This window comes from Gobio gobio (genome assembly GCF_949357685.1).
Source record: "Gobio gobio genome assembly, chromosome: 15".
NCBI lineage: Eukaryota > Metazoa > Chordata > Actinopteri > Cypriniformes > Gobionidae > Gobio > Gobio gobio.
Genome location: NC_137108.1, coordinates 23,646,241 through 23,659,231, shown reverse-complemented (window position 1 = coordinate 23,659,231; position 12,991 = coordinate 23,646,241). Strand labels below are relative to the sequence as shown.

The 12,991-nt window shown below is 37.7% G+C and overlaps 1 protein-coding gene across 2 annotated transcripts; it reads right to left on the bottom strand.

Annotated features, from left to right (window-relative positions):
• Window positions 1-22: 22 nt before the first annotated feature.
• On the bottom strand, window positions 23-12,930 carry foxj2 (forkhead box J2). 2 transcript variants are annotated; one of them, XM_079836951.1, is made up of 10 exons: window positions 12,673-12,930; window positions 12,056-12,375; window positions 9,954-10,028; window positions 9,715-9,795; window positions 9,543-9,638; window positions 4,606-4,774; window positions 4,216-4,491; window positions 4,025-4,126; window positions 2,624-2,992; window positions 23-886 (listed from the first exon to the last, which is right to left on the bottom strand). In XM_079836951.1, the coding sequence occupies exons 2-10, from the start codon at window positions 12,359-12,361 to the stop codon at window positions 777-779; spliced, it is 1,584 nt and encodes a 527-aa protein (XP_079693077.1). In that variant the 5' UTR covers window positions 12,362-12,375; window positions 12,673-12,930; the 3' UTR covers window positions 23-776. The 2 variants fall into 2 exon arrangements, with proteins under 2 accessions (XP_079693077.1, XP_079693078.1); XM_079836952.1 differs by having other exon boundaries at window positions 4,606-4,759; window positions 12,673-12,928.
• Window positions 12,931-12,991: the final 61 nt, after the last annotated feature.

Genomic DNA, 12,991 nt, shown 5'->3' with positions numbered 1-12,991 from the left:
AAATTGTCCAAGCTTTTTTTTTGTCGCAATGATTTAAACGGACAGTGAGATAAACATTTCTTTTTATTTGTTTTAACTGAAGACAGATGCCCCTCCCTAATGGGATATGCTATGTGACAAAATGTAGTAATATCAAGAAATAAATGTCGAACAATTTCAGTCAATATACATCCACAAGTTTTGTCATAATATACCTCAGTGTACTGTTAAACTGTGTTTATTCTCCCACAAATTTAGTGTGCATGCAATTTGTTGGAAAAGTGCAATTTAAAAAAATATTTCTTTGGTCAAAAAGTTCTTTCAGTAACTACTGAACTGACTCTAGACTAGATCAACATTCAGCAAAAACTGAGGCTTTGGAAGTGCTAATGTTATTTACATTGTAATACACTGATGTAAAAGGCAGTCGGGCTTGTGTAACATGGGCTAAGAGTTACATTATTGAAAACATCAAACATTGTCATGCTTGATCCACCCCAACCTTCAAGGTCTGGAGCAGTTCAGGAACAAACATGATGAATATATTGCATTGTAAGTTTTGGTTAACCTCACAATTTAGTGCTGATTATCATGTTCACCAGCACATCAACATGCAGCTGACTATAGCAGCACCATTGTGCCGTATAAGAGCTGGGAGCTGCTTTTGTTCCATATATACTTCAAAGAAGATGAAAGAGTTGGCCTCACCTCCTTGACACATACTGATGACTTTTCTCAATAATTGGCTAACGTTTTCTTTTACTGTTGTACTTATGTGTGTATATCTGCCAACAAAATTATTCAATCAATGAATCCCAATCGAAATCATCCTGGATTTCTTCACTGTTGCTATGAAGATTCTTCAAAGGTGGACGACCTGTTGGGGTCAGTGGTTGAGTTTGAAGTGCTGCATAAAGACAGAATAACGTCATATTAGGACATCTGAGCAATAAGACCAACATAGCAACACTCATTTCTGAATGAATGATAATAAGGGCACTTCAAGGAATAGTTCACCCAAAAATGAAAATTGTCATCGTTTACCCACCCTCATGTCATTCCACACCTGTAGGAGTTTCTTTATTCTGCAGAACGCAACAGAATATACTTTGAAAAATGTCCACACAATAAACGTCAACAGGGTCCAAAACATAATTTGGACACAAATGACTTTTATTGTTTGGGCAAAAACAGTTCAAACGTTCTTCATATCTTACATTATGTTCCACAGTAGAACGAACGTCTTTGGTTTGGAATGACATGAGGATAGGGAGACCTACCGAAATTGAGAGCTTTGTCCCGCGTCCTGCACGATGTAAGTGTCCTGCATTTCAATTATGTCTGTATTATTTAACAAGGACTTCATCTAGACACATACTTGATAAAACCTGCCATATCCAACAAAAACTACAAGTTGACGATGCACTGAATCCGGTAAAATGCATTTATTGTTTGCATAGTCTAATAAAGGGAAATAAACTAGTTGCTACTTAAAGGGGCACTTCAGCGCTGGGAAGATGAATGTGTATTTAAACTGGGTCATTTATGTTGTAGAAATTTTAAATTATTTTTGAATTTGGTGCCTTCTAGACTGAGAAAAGACAGAAAATGTATTTTTGTCTCATGTGGATGAAAGACAACATCTACCAGAATGCACTTGTTCACTGCCCAACGAGGCCACTCCCAAAGCCACGGCTACTGGTTATCACTTGCCCACCATGACACCGCCCCCACCGTCATTTTCATAGTAATAAAATCATTTCGTTCAGTTGGAGAAACACACTACAATTAAAAACTGAACGTGTCTTTTCAATAAAGTGTGAGTGAGCCGAACAAAAGTCACGACACAAATGCAGCAGGAGTCAGATTTCATTCATCACGAGAGAAGAGCAGAGCTGAGGTAAGCGCGGCATCATTCACGACGCGTGTCCAGTCTGGCGTGTTTTCAGTTCATTGTGAGATCGGTTCAGTTCAAGCCATGCGCATTTACATTCTGTGAGTGAGATCCCACCCCTGTGGACGGGTTGACAACATGCGGAACTAGCTCCTACTACTGGCTGTAATCCGCAGCCTCTGGCCAAAAAATCCTCCGATGGCGCAAAATGACGATATTTGCGACATCGGAGGATTTTTTCCCGAAATAAAATGCATAATTCTCTCGTCTCAGGGGGACATGAGGGGGGAAAGTACCATCATTTGAATATACTCCTGGGTTTCTACTGATACAAAGCTTAATGTTAATCGCTAAAGTAACCCTTTAAGGAAATTTATTTAGTATCAAATTTTTACCTGGCCTGTTACCCAGTTTATTATATTTAAAAGACTAAATCGGACCAGTAGAGTAAATTCCATTGTCTCACTCGAGCCTGGGTAAATCAAGTGCCAGTCACAGAGCCGGTCACAATTAGCAAAGCCAATGTAAGGGCAAATAGTCTTTCCAACTAATGTAAATCAATAATAATTACAAAGTATAATAGTAGTAAATTTATCTCTCTTGCACATGTCCCGCAAAATGCATTAACCAGGTGGTCACCCTACACAAGGGTGAGAAAATAATTACAGAATTTTCATTTTTGGGCGAACTATACCTTTAAGTTTAGATGCACAGTTGTCCTGTAAGGATTTAAGGGATCTTTCAACGTACCGTTTGGAGTCAGAGGCTGGCTCGTGATGGGCTGCAGCCCCTGTGGTCTTTGTGCTGTCTGGTTGTGGGTGTGAGGGGTCAGGGTTCTCCTGGGACTTTGGAGAGGAGGTTCACCAGTGCCAGGATGGAACTGGGAGGAGTATATGAGTGGAGAGGGTTGAGTTAAACTAGCCAGGGTGGGAGGGTTAGTGGGCGGAATATTGAGAGGAGGTGGAGCCATTTGTGCAAAAGAGGAGGTGCCACTAGAAGACGAGCCAATGAGACCCTTCTGAGTGAAGAAACGGTTGAGCGAATCACAGAGCGAGGTGAAGAGTGTTGAATCCAATGCCCAGTCACAGAGCTCGGCCTGACGCATGCTCTCGACCAGGTCTGGAAGAGAACAACACAGATAGAGACACCTAATAAATCTTCCATACACTGATGTACGACAGTTTAAATCATCCATTATTTTAAAAATAATTTTATAGAGAAAAAGTCATGTCTAGCCAGGGAAATAAAGCGGTGCAGGTATGACGTCACCTTGTAGGCCAATCTGCAGTTAGCATCACACTGGTTTCCTTAACAAAAACCAAATAGGATTTTTCCACAGGCTTTTGGATTATCGCAAAAAAAGTTTATGACACTTACTCATTTTTTCCATCAAGATCATTTCCACAGATGAGCACAACTTTTATCAATTTTAGCCTAAATGCAGTCGCCAGAAGTAAAAAAGCTAAAGGTAGGATATAAACAAACTACACGACTTCAATGTCACCACCACTAAGCTTCCGACAACTCTTTCAGTTTTTATCTAAAAAAAAACATTTTCCTAGAAAGTTTATAGTTATATAGTTTATTAGAGCAGAATTTGAAGCATGAGGCTGTAAAAGCGGACTGAGCTGACCCATACAGCCTCTGTAGTCCCACTTAGCCACTTGCTAGCAACCGTCAAGACACGTAAAATCTTAAAATCATGAGTGGGGTAATACTGATGTATTTTATGCCATAGAATAAAATGTGAAAGTGTCTTGAGCTTGCATTCACCACAGATCTTATTTCAGCCAATAAACTCAAAAATCCTTTAAAAAAACCATTGACTTCGGGACAATGGAACCGGAAGTGCTAAAATGCTAACTCATTCTGTGTTTTGGCCTACAAAATGTACATCATACCTGCACCCCTCTATACACTATATACTACACTTTGTTAGCTTTGTTTAGTGTAGCTATTTATTGGTAGCTCGATTGTTGTTGTTTTTTTTATTTCAATTATGAGAAGCTTGTAACTTGCCAAGCTACAGTTTTAAAATAGTTTCCCAAATTCCAAGATGGTCCCTTTGAAACTAAACCGTAAATCCAGAGCAGAAAATGAAAGCATGTTGTGCATTATATATCATAATGTAGTCTATAGTTGAGTACTGACCAGGGTGACAGGTGAGGTCAATGTTAGCCCAGTCCAGACTACTAGCAATTCTGAAACTCTCTCTCAAAGAGTCAGCGTTACTGAACCAGTCTGCTGGAACAACTAAAAGAGTAAGAGATAGAGAGAGAGGATTAGATCATCAGGACACTCGTATCCCATCTACACCATCACTACTGAGCAGTTATACTCACCATTACTGTGCAGCAGCTTGTCAGGCTCAGTGTTGGAGTTTGGATGAATGTTAGCATTCTGGTTTGGGTTTAGGTTTGGGATAAAACTAGAGTTAGTATTGAGTGTATTTGGGTTGAAGTTGCCGTTGGTATTGAGGTTTGGGTTAAAGGTAGAGTTTGGGTTGATATACTGGTTAATACTGGGGTTTGGACAGGGGCAGGGGGAGAGAGGAGGCAGGGTCGGGGTGTGGAGTGGTGTACTGTCATGGGTAAATCCAAGTAAACTGGGAACGTCCGCTATGAGAGAGAGTGAGAGATTAAGCACACCCACTCTTAAAATGTATTCATTCTGAGCCTTTGAAAGTAAATAATAAGATTAAGGAAAAAGAGTAACATAATGGATTTACTTACATTGTGAAGTGACTCTGTCTCTCACGGAGCGACAGAGGGACTGAAAGGAATTGTACAGATCCGGTAGGTTCAAATCAGCAAAGGAGAATCGGAGAGGGGGATCGGCATGAGGGTTCGAAGGAAGAGATGTTGGTATCGGGGCACTTGGACGTTGCTGCGGAAACAAGGACTGTAGAGATAGATTTGAGTCATTTGGATAAACAATATGCCATATACGACTTAAAGAAAAATTTAAATTCTGCCATTATTTACTCGTCCTTATGTTGAGTTATTTTTTCCCATAAAGCACTAAAGAAGAATTTTTGAAGAATATTCAAGTAGCTCTTTTCTACAACAACAGTTTATAGTTATCATGTGGTTTAAGTTCCAACAAGAACAAAAAACACCATAAAAGTTTCCATACGAAAATCTTTCAATCCACGCTTATTAAACCCGGCACCTTTAGACACGTTTTGACAAATTTGTCAGTGTTGGGGGTAATGCATTACAAGTAATGTGAGTTGCGTAATTAGACTACTTTTTCAAGTAACTAGTAAAGTAACACATTACTTTTCTCATCTCATCTCATCTTACTTTTTCAAATAGGTAATGCAAGTTACTTTGTTTTCCCATTTATTGACTGACACCTCTCCAGTCCCCATGCTGAGAAATCGTGAGTAAGTGCAGAGGCGTTGTGTGTACTGTATAAACATGATGGTTATTGTATTTCTGGACTAAATGTGAGCATGTGTTTACTCATCACACTTGCACAAAACAGATTCAGTATTCCTCAAAATGAAAAACAGTGAAATAAAATATTATGCAAACCTGCAATAATTAAATGGTAAATTACATAAATATACTTTGAATATTTAATCTCACTTTATTAAGCAATGTCTTTGCAGCTGACCGTCGATGGTTCAATTCAACTATACAAATAAGCAAAAATGACTAAAACATCCTAAACATCACATGTGTTTCTTTTTTTATTGCTGAAGTAAGTGTTGAACTTTCTTCTCTATCCTTTTCTTCTGCAGTCCAGAATAGAAGCACATCTAAAAGTTTTATTTGAGCTGCGCCCTCTACTGTTCAGACGTCCTTCAGCTTAACGCATACGCCCGTTTCACACATACTCCGTTTGCAGTGCGTATGCGGTGCGTATTTTTTTCCGTACCCATGTTAACGGATTACAGCTTTCACACTGCGCGCGGATGCTGTCCGTCAGTCCGTTCCAGGTGCGGTGCGTCTGCAGCAGTCCGGCGATCGTTTCCGTACCGAGTCTATTTTTTGCTGTGCTGCACTGCGGAATTAAAGTGACAGCACATTGTTCGCTTTAAAATAAACATGTACTGACACGAAAATCTAGTAATTTTACCACAGATGTATGTAATTTAAAATATACTCTGTTTCAAAGTCAACACATGACTTTTTTTTCTCGGGTAAAGCAAGGAAACGACACCTTACCTGGCATTTAGGTTAAAAAAATTGAAATAAGGAAGAGCACGTACATTCCTGGAGGTGGAAAAACAAAGGTCTTTATGACCTGCTTTTACAAGGGTTTAAAAACGAAAGAGAAGACGAGAGTCGGCTGTTTCTATTGTAAGTTTCTAATTTAAAATGTTTATAGGCTATAAGTTATATTTCAATGTTTTGCCACTTGTGTGAGCTAAAGTATAGGCTATATAAAGTTATATAGGCTATATAAATATAAAGTAATGAATTGAATAAAACGTTGTTTAAATGTACTACGTTAAAACGTGACATCTATGAAAGTGTAAACAAAGAGAATTGCAATTCTGACAAGCCATGTTCAGTAACAACTTTTGGATTTGAAATGAAAATAATAATGAATAAATGCTGTGTTTGTGGTATACAACCGCGGATCAGTTGCGCGCTGCAAACGCAGCATATATGAAAGCACAACAGCGCGTGCTGCTCCTGCACCGCATACGCACCGCAACACGCACCGCATACGCACTGCAGACGGAGTATGTGTGAAACGGGCGTTATTCATTTCACTTTTGGTTGAGAAGGGGCCTTTACATTTGCCAAAAATATAACGGTATTATTTTTACTTTGTTATTAAAACAAACAAGCAAGCCCAGCCCAAAATGAGAATGCAAAAGTAACACTTTACATTCCATAAAAAGTAACTAAGTAATGCAATTAGTTACTTTTTTAGGGAGTAACTTTCCCCAACATGTGAGATATGTGAGAACCAATTGCATCATTAATGGCATCAAAGCACTATTTCTGTAGTCCATACGACATAAGTTGGCTATCTATTTAGTAAATGACTGTTATGGTGTCTTAGTTATCATGGGCTTTTAGTTCTTTTTCATTCACATCATCATGTGTTCCTTTGTTTTACTTTCCCGCCACTACTTTGTTCCTATTGTTACCATCATTAGTTCATTCTGTTGAGGTGCACGTCATTCATCATCTTGTTTGAGTCACTATTTAAGTTCTTCCTTCACAGTCTGTCATTGTTAGGTCTACGTTCACATTTAATGTGAGTTGCTCCTGCCTGTCTATTTTGTAAAATCCTCATTAAACTTTGTATTGGAATTCTATCTTCATCTTCGTCTGCCTTCCTGCAACCACCTGTGACATATGGATCTTTTGGATCATATCTTATGGATCATTAAAAAATAAAATAAAATGTTTAATCAAAATGTTAGATCTCTATGTGTCAGTGAAAGCGACAGACTTCTCGCTGGTTACTAATATAACAGAATTTCTTTAAACATTTATGCTGCCTTCACGTGCTATCGGAAATGTCCTAATTCCCACTTTAGAAGTCGTGATTACGAGCTTGTTGCATTCAAGTGCTTTGTTGTCTGAATGAACAGGAATCGTGGTGGAAACCGGGGGCCTATACCATGAAGCCGGTTTAGCTGGCTAGCCAGATATGTTTAAGCTTAGTTTGTGCTAATCCTGGGTTTTGGGTACCATTAAAATGGTTTGGCTTTTAGCAGTGTTTATCTCCATAGTAACTTACGCTCCACGGATAACCTGCTCCAGGGCAGGTTATGTTCTGGATAAGAGATCTCAAACTGAAATTGGACCAATCAGCTGTGAGCAAAGTGACACACCTCCGATGCAATAAAGTCACTCCCCCTGTTTCTACTACATATTAAAGGTCACTACATAGCAAATGGCTATTAAAGACTAAAGCGTCTGGCTTTTAACAATGCTTATTTATAATAATAATAATTTTGAATGATTTAGATATAATTTATGTAATTATTATGCCCGTAATCAATTACACATGTATCATTTTAGTTAATCAATCATTAATAGGCACTTAGTTGTTAGTAGAAATTAATATAAATAGCCTATACAAAGGTCATACAAATAAGCTTAAAAATCAATAAATAAAGCTATAAAAATTACTACATGCGAGCTTAAATGTTAAATTCTCTATATATCAACTAAACTAACTTCATAACTTTTACTCGCATTGACGTAGTGAATATTTTCTTTAAGTTGTACTCTTTTATAGACAGCTCTTTTCTTCTTGCTGTGTAAATTTGTTTAAATTCCTTATATTTTTCAATCATGTAATATTCTGCAGAAGAGAGAAATTAATCTCGCTGCTTCTCTCGCGAGAAGTGAATCTCAGTTTTACTGATCCACAGCGTGTGATTGGCTGTTCAGTACTGATGCCACAGCTAAACTCCTAAACTCAGGATCAAAGCCTGAGTTGACAGAGAAAGCTGATGATCAGCATCATGGGACCAACAAAGCCTGAATAGATTGGTTTGGTTTTGTCAACTCTAAACTAATCCTGTAACCCTGAGTTTGTTAAACTACCATCATGATACAGGCCCCAGGTTTATTATTGCCTATTTATTGGGAAAATCCTATAAAAACCAACATTATTTGTAGTGTCCCATGCACTGACAACCATATAAACATTCCAGATAGTCCGCTTTCTGCTGATTCTGCCGTAATTTCAGTCAAATGCAGGCTATTTTCGCTGTGTATCAAACAAACAATACGCTTCAAATGATTACCCGATTCTGCCGTAATTTCAGTCAAATGCAGGCTATTTTCGCTGTGTATCAAACATACAATACGCTTCAAATGATTACTTGTACATGTAAATAGGCACTACATTAATGTCAAGACAAGACGACGTAGCTGTTTTGGGGAAAAAACTAATAAAATCACACCTGCCACAGCAGGTTCTCCCCGCCACCATGTTTAAGGTTTATGACACGCCCATCTCAGGAATTTGGGTATCAACATTATTTCCAAACTTCCCAGTGGTAAACACGACATCAGAGGGCGTTCATGTGCAATGTTTACCTAGGAAACTCGTATTTACGATAAGTCCGATAGCACGTGAAGGCAGCAATACTACACGTAAACCCACCCCTCCACAATCAACTACAAATTCACATGAATTTTTGAATGCAAGGCCCAAATCTCAAAATCCAACCAACAACCAATGGATAGAACCAAGTCTAAATTTTGTCTTTTTCACTCATTTGTTAAACTCACATGCACAAAACTGAAGAAAATATCTGTTGCTACCTCCATTCCATCTCCACTTTAAGCCATCATAGGACTTCAGAAGACTTGTAATATAGCACACAAATCAAATGGACTACTTGTATGATGCTTTTAGTCCTCGTTGAAGCTTGACAACCATGGTACAACTGTCATTGTAAAAAGAGCTATGTAAAGACTTTTCAAAATGTCTCCTTTGAATTCCACGGAACAAAATTAATACCATACAGGTTTGGAATGACATGAGGATGAGAAAATATTCTGAACTACTCTTTTAAGGTGAAGCATGATACAAATTCATTATAAATGAAAGTGATAATGAAGCCCAGCAGTCAGTAGCTCTATTTTGTTTACCTTACACTCTCATTTCCTCATTCTTAGAACTCAAGCTCTTAATAATGCTTAACAGAAATAGAAAAGCAGAAGAAATGACTTTGAACCTTGCAAGGAGGGGGGGAGAACATGCTTTTGGTGTCTGGCTGAGGTGGGAGGGGCTCCAGTTGATCGACAGGCACTTGAACCTCTGAGGATGGAGCCTGAAAGAGGGATGTCGATGAGTGGAATACTGATCTCACAGATGTGATGGGTAAACTTCATGGGATGTACTCTTACCTCATCCTCTTTAGGATAAGGACGTTTGACTCCTCTGGGTTGAGTTGAGTCAGGCGGTACATCCATCGTCCAGTATGACCCCTAAAACAGGTGATTATTTTTACTTTATTAGTCAGCAAAAGAATCTGTGAATGTGAGAGCCTTAAAATTGTTAATAAAGTTATTAGGACGGCAGTAATAGTGGCAATGACAGTAACCTCAAATAGTAAACAAAATTATAAATAATTTGACCACATCACCTTCCCAGGATCGCTCTGTGGTCGAGGAATTTTCCTGAAACATTTGTTGAGAGACAAATTGTGCCGAATTGAGTTCTAGGAGAAAAAAACAGAGATTGGTCTGTATGTATCAGTATTTTACACACAATTCTGTTCAAAATACGGGGTCTTTATCTGTTTTTAAACCTGCAGATTTCTCAGATAATCAGCACCGTTTCCAGTTAAAGAGTATCATATATCATCTAGCTTTACTTCTTGTGAAGAGATTGCAACACATTTCCGTCATCACTACACATCACTTCACACCTACAAACTGTTACTTCACATTGACAAATCTGTGATGAATCATATACACGTTTTATGTACGCAATAATCGAAAGCACTCTCAGAAGTTGTATTTTAACTCCCTAGACATATCATGTCTATCAAAAGAGAACTAGGCACTGGACAGAAGAAACCTCGTGTACAAACAAACACAAACTGGTTAAGTAATGCTGATGACATGACTTGCTCTGAACACTGAACATCTAGCAAAGTCAATGGTCCTCCAGGACTGTTATTTTAGTTCTTTTTAATAGATTTATTGATATTTTGAATTCGTTTTTATATTTTTATTTAGTTTAGTAATTTTCGTTATGCACTTTAGTAATTTTATTAGTTTTTTATTAAGTTTTATAATTTGTTTTAAATTGCTACTTAGGTTTAATTTAATTTAATTGCAGTTTAAAGGAGTAGTTTAAAATGAAAATTACCCCATGATTTACTCACCCTCAAGCCATCCTAGGAGTTATATTAATAAATATCCTGACGCTTCCAAGCTTTATAATGGGAGTGACGGGATCCATTGAGTTTGAAGCTCAAAAAAGCACATCCATTCATAATAAACGTACTCCACATGGCTTCGGGGGGTTAATAAAGGTCAATCAATGGGGGTTTTAAGAAAAATATCCATATTTAAAACTTTATAAAGTAAAATATCTAGCTTCTGCCAGACCGCCTTCCGTATTCAACTTACGCAGAAAGTTTAATGCCTCTCGCTGTTCAAAACGTTTACGCTACTTTCTAGTGATAGACACGTTGTGTCAGTTCCACTTTTTCGTAAGTTGAATACGGAAGGTGGTCTGCCGGAAGCTAGGTAGTTAAACTTATAAAGTTTTAAATGACGGATATTTTTCTAACAAAACCCCGTCGATTTGCTTCAGAAGGCCTCTATTACCCCCCCAGAGTCGTGTGGAGAACGTTTATTATGAATGGATGTGCTGTTTTGAGCTTCAAACTCAATGGATCCTGTCACTGCCATTATAAAGCTTGGAAATGTCAGGATATTTATTAATATAACTCTGATGAAGTCATATAAACCTAGGATGGCTTGAGGGTGAGTAAATCATGGGCTAATTTTCATTTTAAAGTTAACTACTCCTTTAAAATAGTTTTCATTTGTATTTTTTCCAGTTAATATTTTCAGTGCTTCATCTTTAAATTTCATTCAGTTTTTTTAAAATAATATTTATATTATGTTCTATAACACTGATTCAAGATCCTAAAAACATAAAAAAAAAAACTGTATAATGAGAAATTATGAAATGTAAATAATTTGTGAAGCTTGAAGGCTGAAAATCTACAAAAAACTTATTTTAGTTATCGGGTTAATGACATATAAGAGTGATATCAATTTAACGAAAAATGTTGTGGTGTAACCATTAAGTACAATGTAATAACACTGACAATACATGAGTTTACACGTGATCATCGTTATTTTAAAAGTTTACACATTTTTAATGGAAAAAAGTATTTATTTTTACAAATATGAATGACTAATTCATAAATATTATGTTTTTTTGAAGTCGCACTACATTTTACAACCTAAACTAACCGAGCCTTACCGAGTTATGCCAAAATACTTGACAAGTTTTTCTTTTCAAGAGTTTAATTCTTTTTATGAGGCTTTTTTCTTCATATCAGGACAACCCTGGCATGTTTAACTTTATGCCACTGACCCTAAAATGCACATTGTTTACATTGTTTCTTTCTAGACTTGCTGCTCGAGCACAACTGCATACAAAACTATGTCTCATTGCACTATTTAGCACAAGGAAGTGGTCATGTAGTGGTCTGGCCTTTACCTTCCATCCTCTTCCTGCTCTGCTGTAATAAGGAAATGTATTACTGATCCAAGTGTATATATCATTCAAACTCAGCTTCATTTCAGGAGCGGAACTTATTGCCATGGCTATCAGAGTGGCGTAGCTGTGGGGAGGCTTCACTTTGGAATTAGATCCGGGGGACGGTGTAGGTATGGGAGGGATGTCCTTCTCTCTTCCTCTTTCTTTTTTTCGTTCCACTCTTTCTTTCCCTGATCGTAAGGTGCTGATTCCCAGCTGAGGAAGCCAGTCAATGCTGGTTAAACTAGAGTCCAGTTCAGAAGTCATGCTTAAGGGGATATCTGAGGTGCAGAGAAAACAAAACATTATGTAAGACTGTGTGTTATCTCATGCATTCCAGCTAAGCTGTGTAACAAAGTCAATCATGCCTTATGTAGTTGCAAGGCGATATGATTTAAAAGCATGTTGTAATAGAAACCTCAATCTTATTAAAAACATAGTTTGAAAAACAGATACTCGAATCATTAGTTACAGCACACTTGATTAATCAAATGTTAGATACACTTATAGATCTATTTCTTTGGAATATAGCCTTCTAAGAGAGTTCGTATATGTAAAATAGTTGAGTGAAAACATACCTCAATCCTGCCAAAAGGCCACCGACTTCACACTGTCAATTTTTAATGCTGTCATCTGTTGCACAGAGGCAGATGAGGGTTCTCAGCAAACGTTTATTTGTCCTTCTTCTTCTCTCTTCTATGTTTATCGCTGCATTCATTCGCTGCCTGAAGCGTCTAAGTAAACACGTTTCGTATGAAATTTGTGTTTGGGAGAAGAAAAAAACAGTCGGAAAAAGTTCTTCCCTTTCTTTCTCTTTCCCCTCCCTTTCTGCCTGTGTTGAACGTCACACACTCCACCCTCCATTTGACATTTGAGAATTCTGTGTGTTCCTCCTCC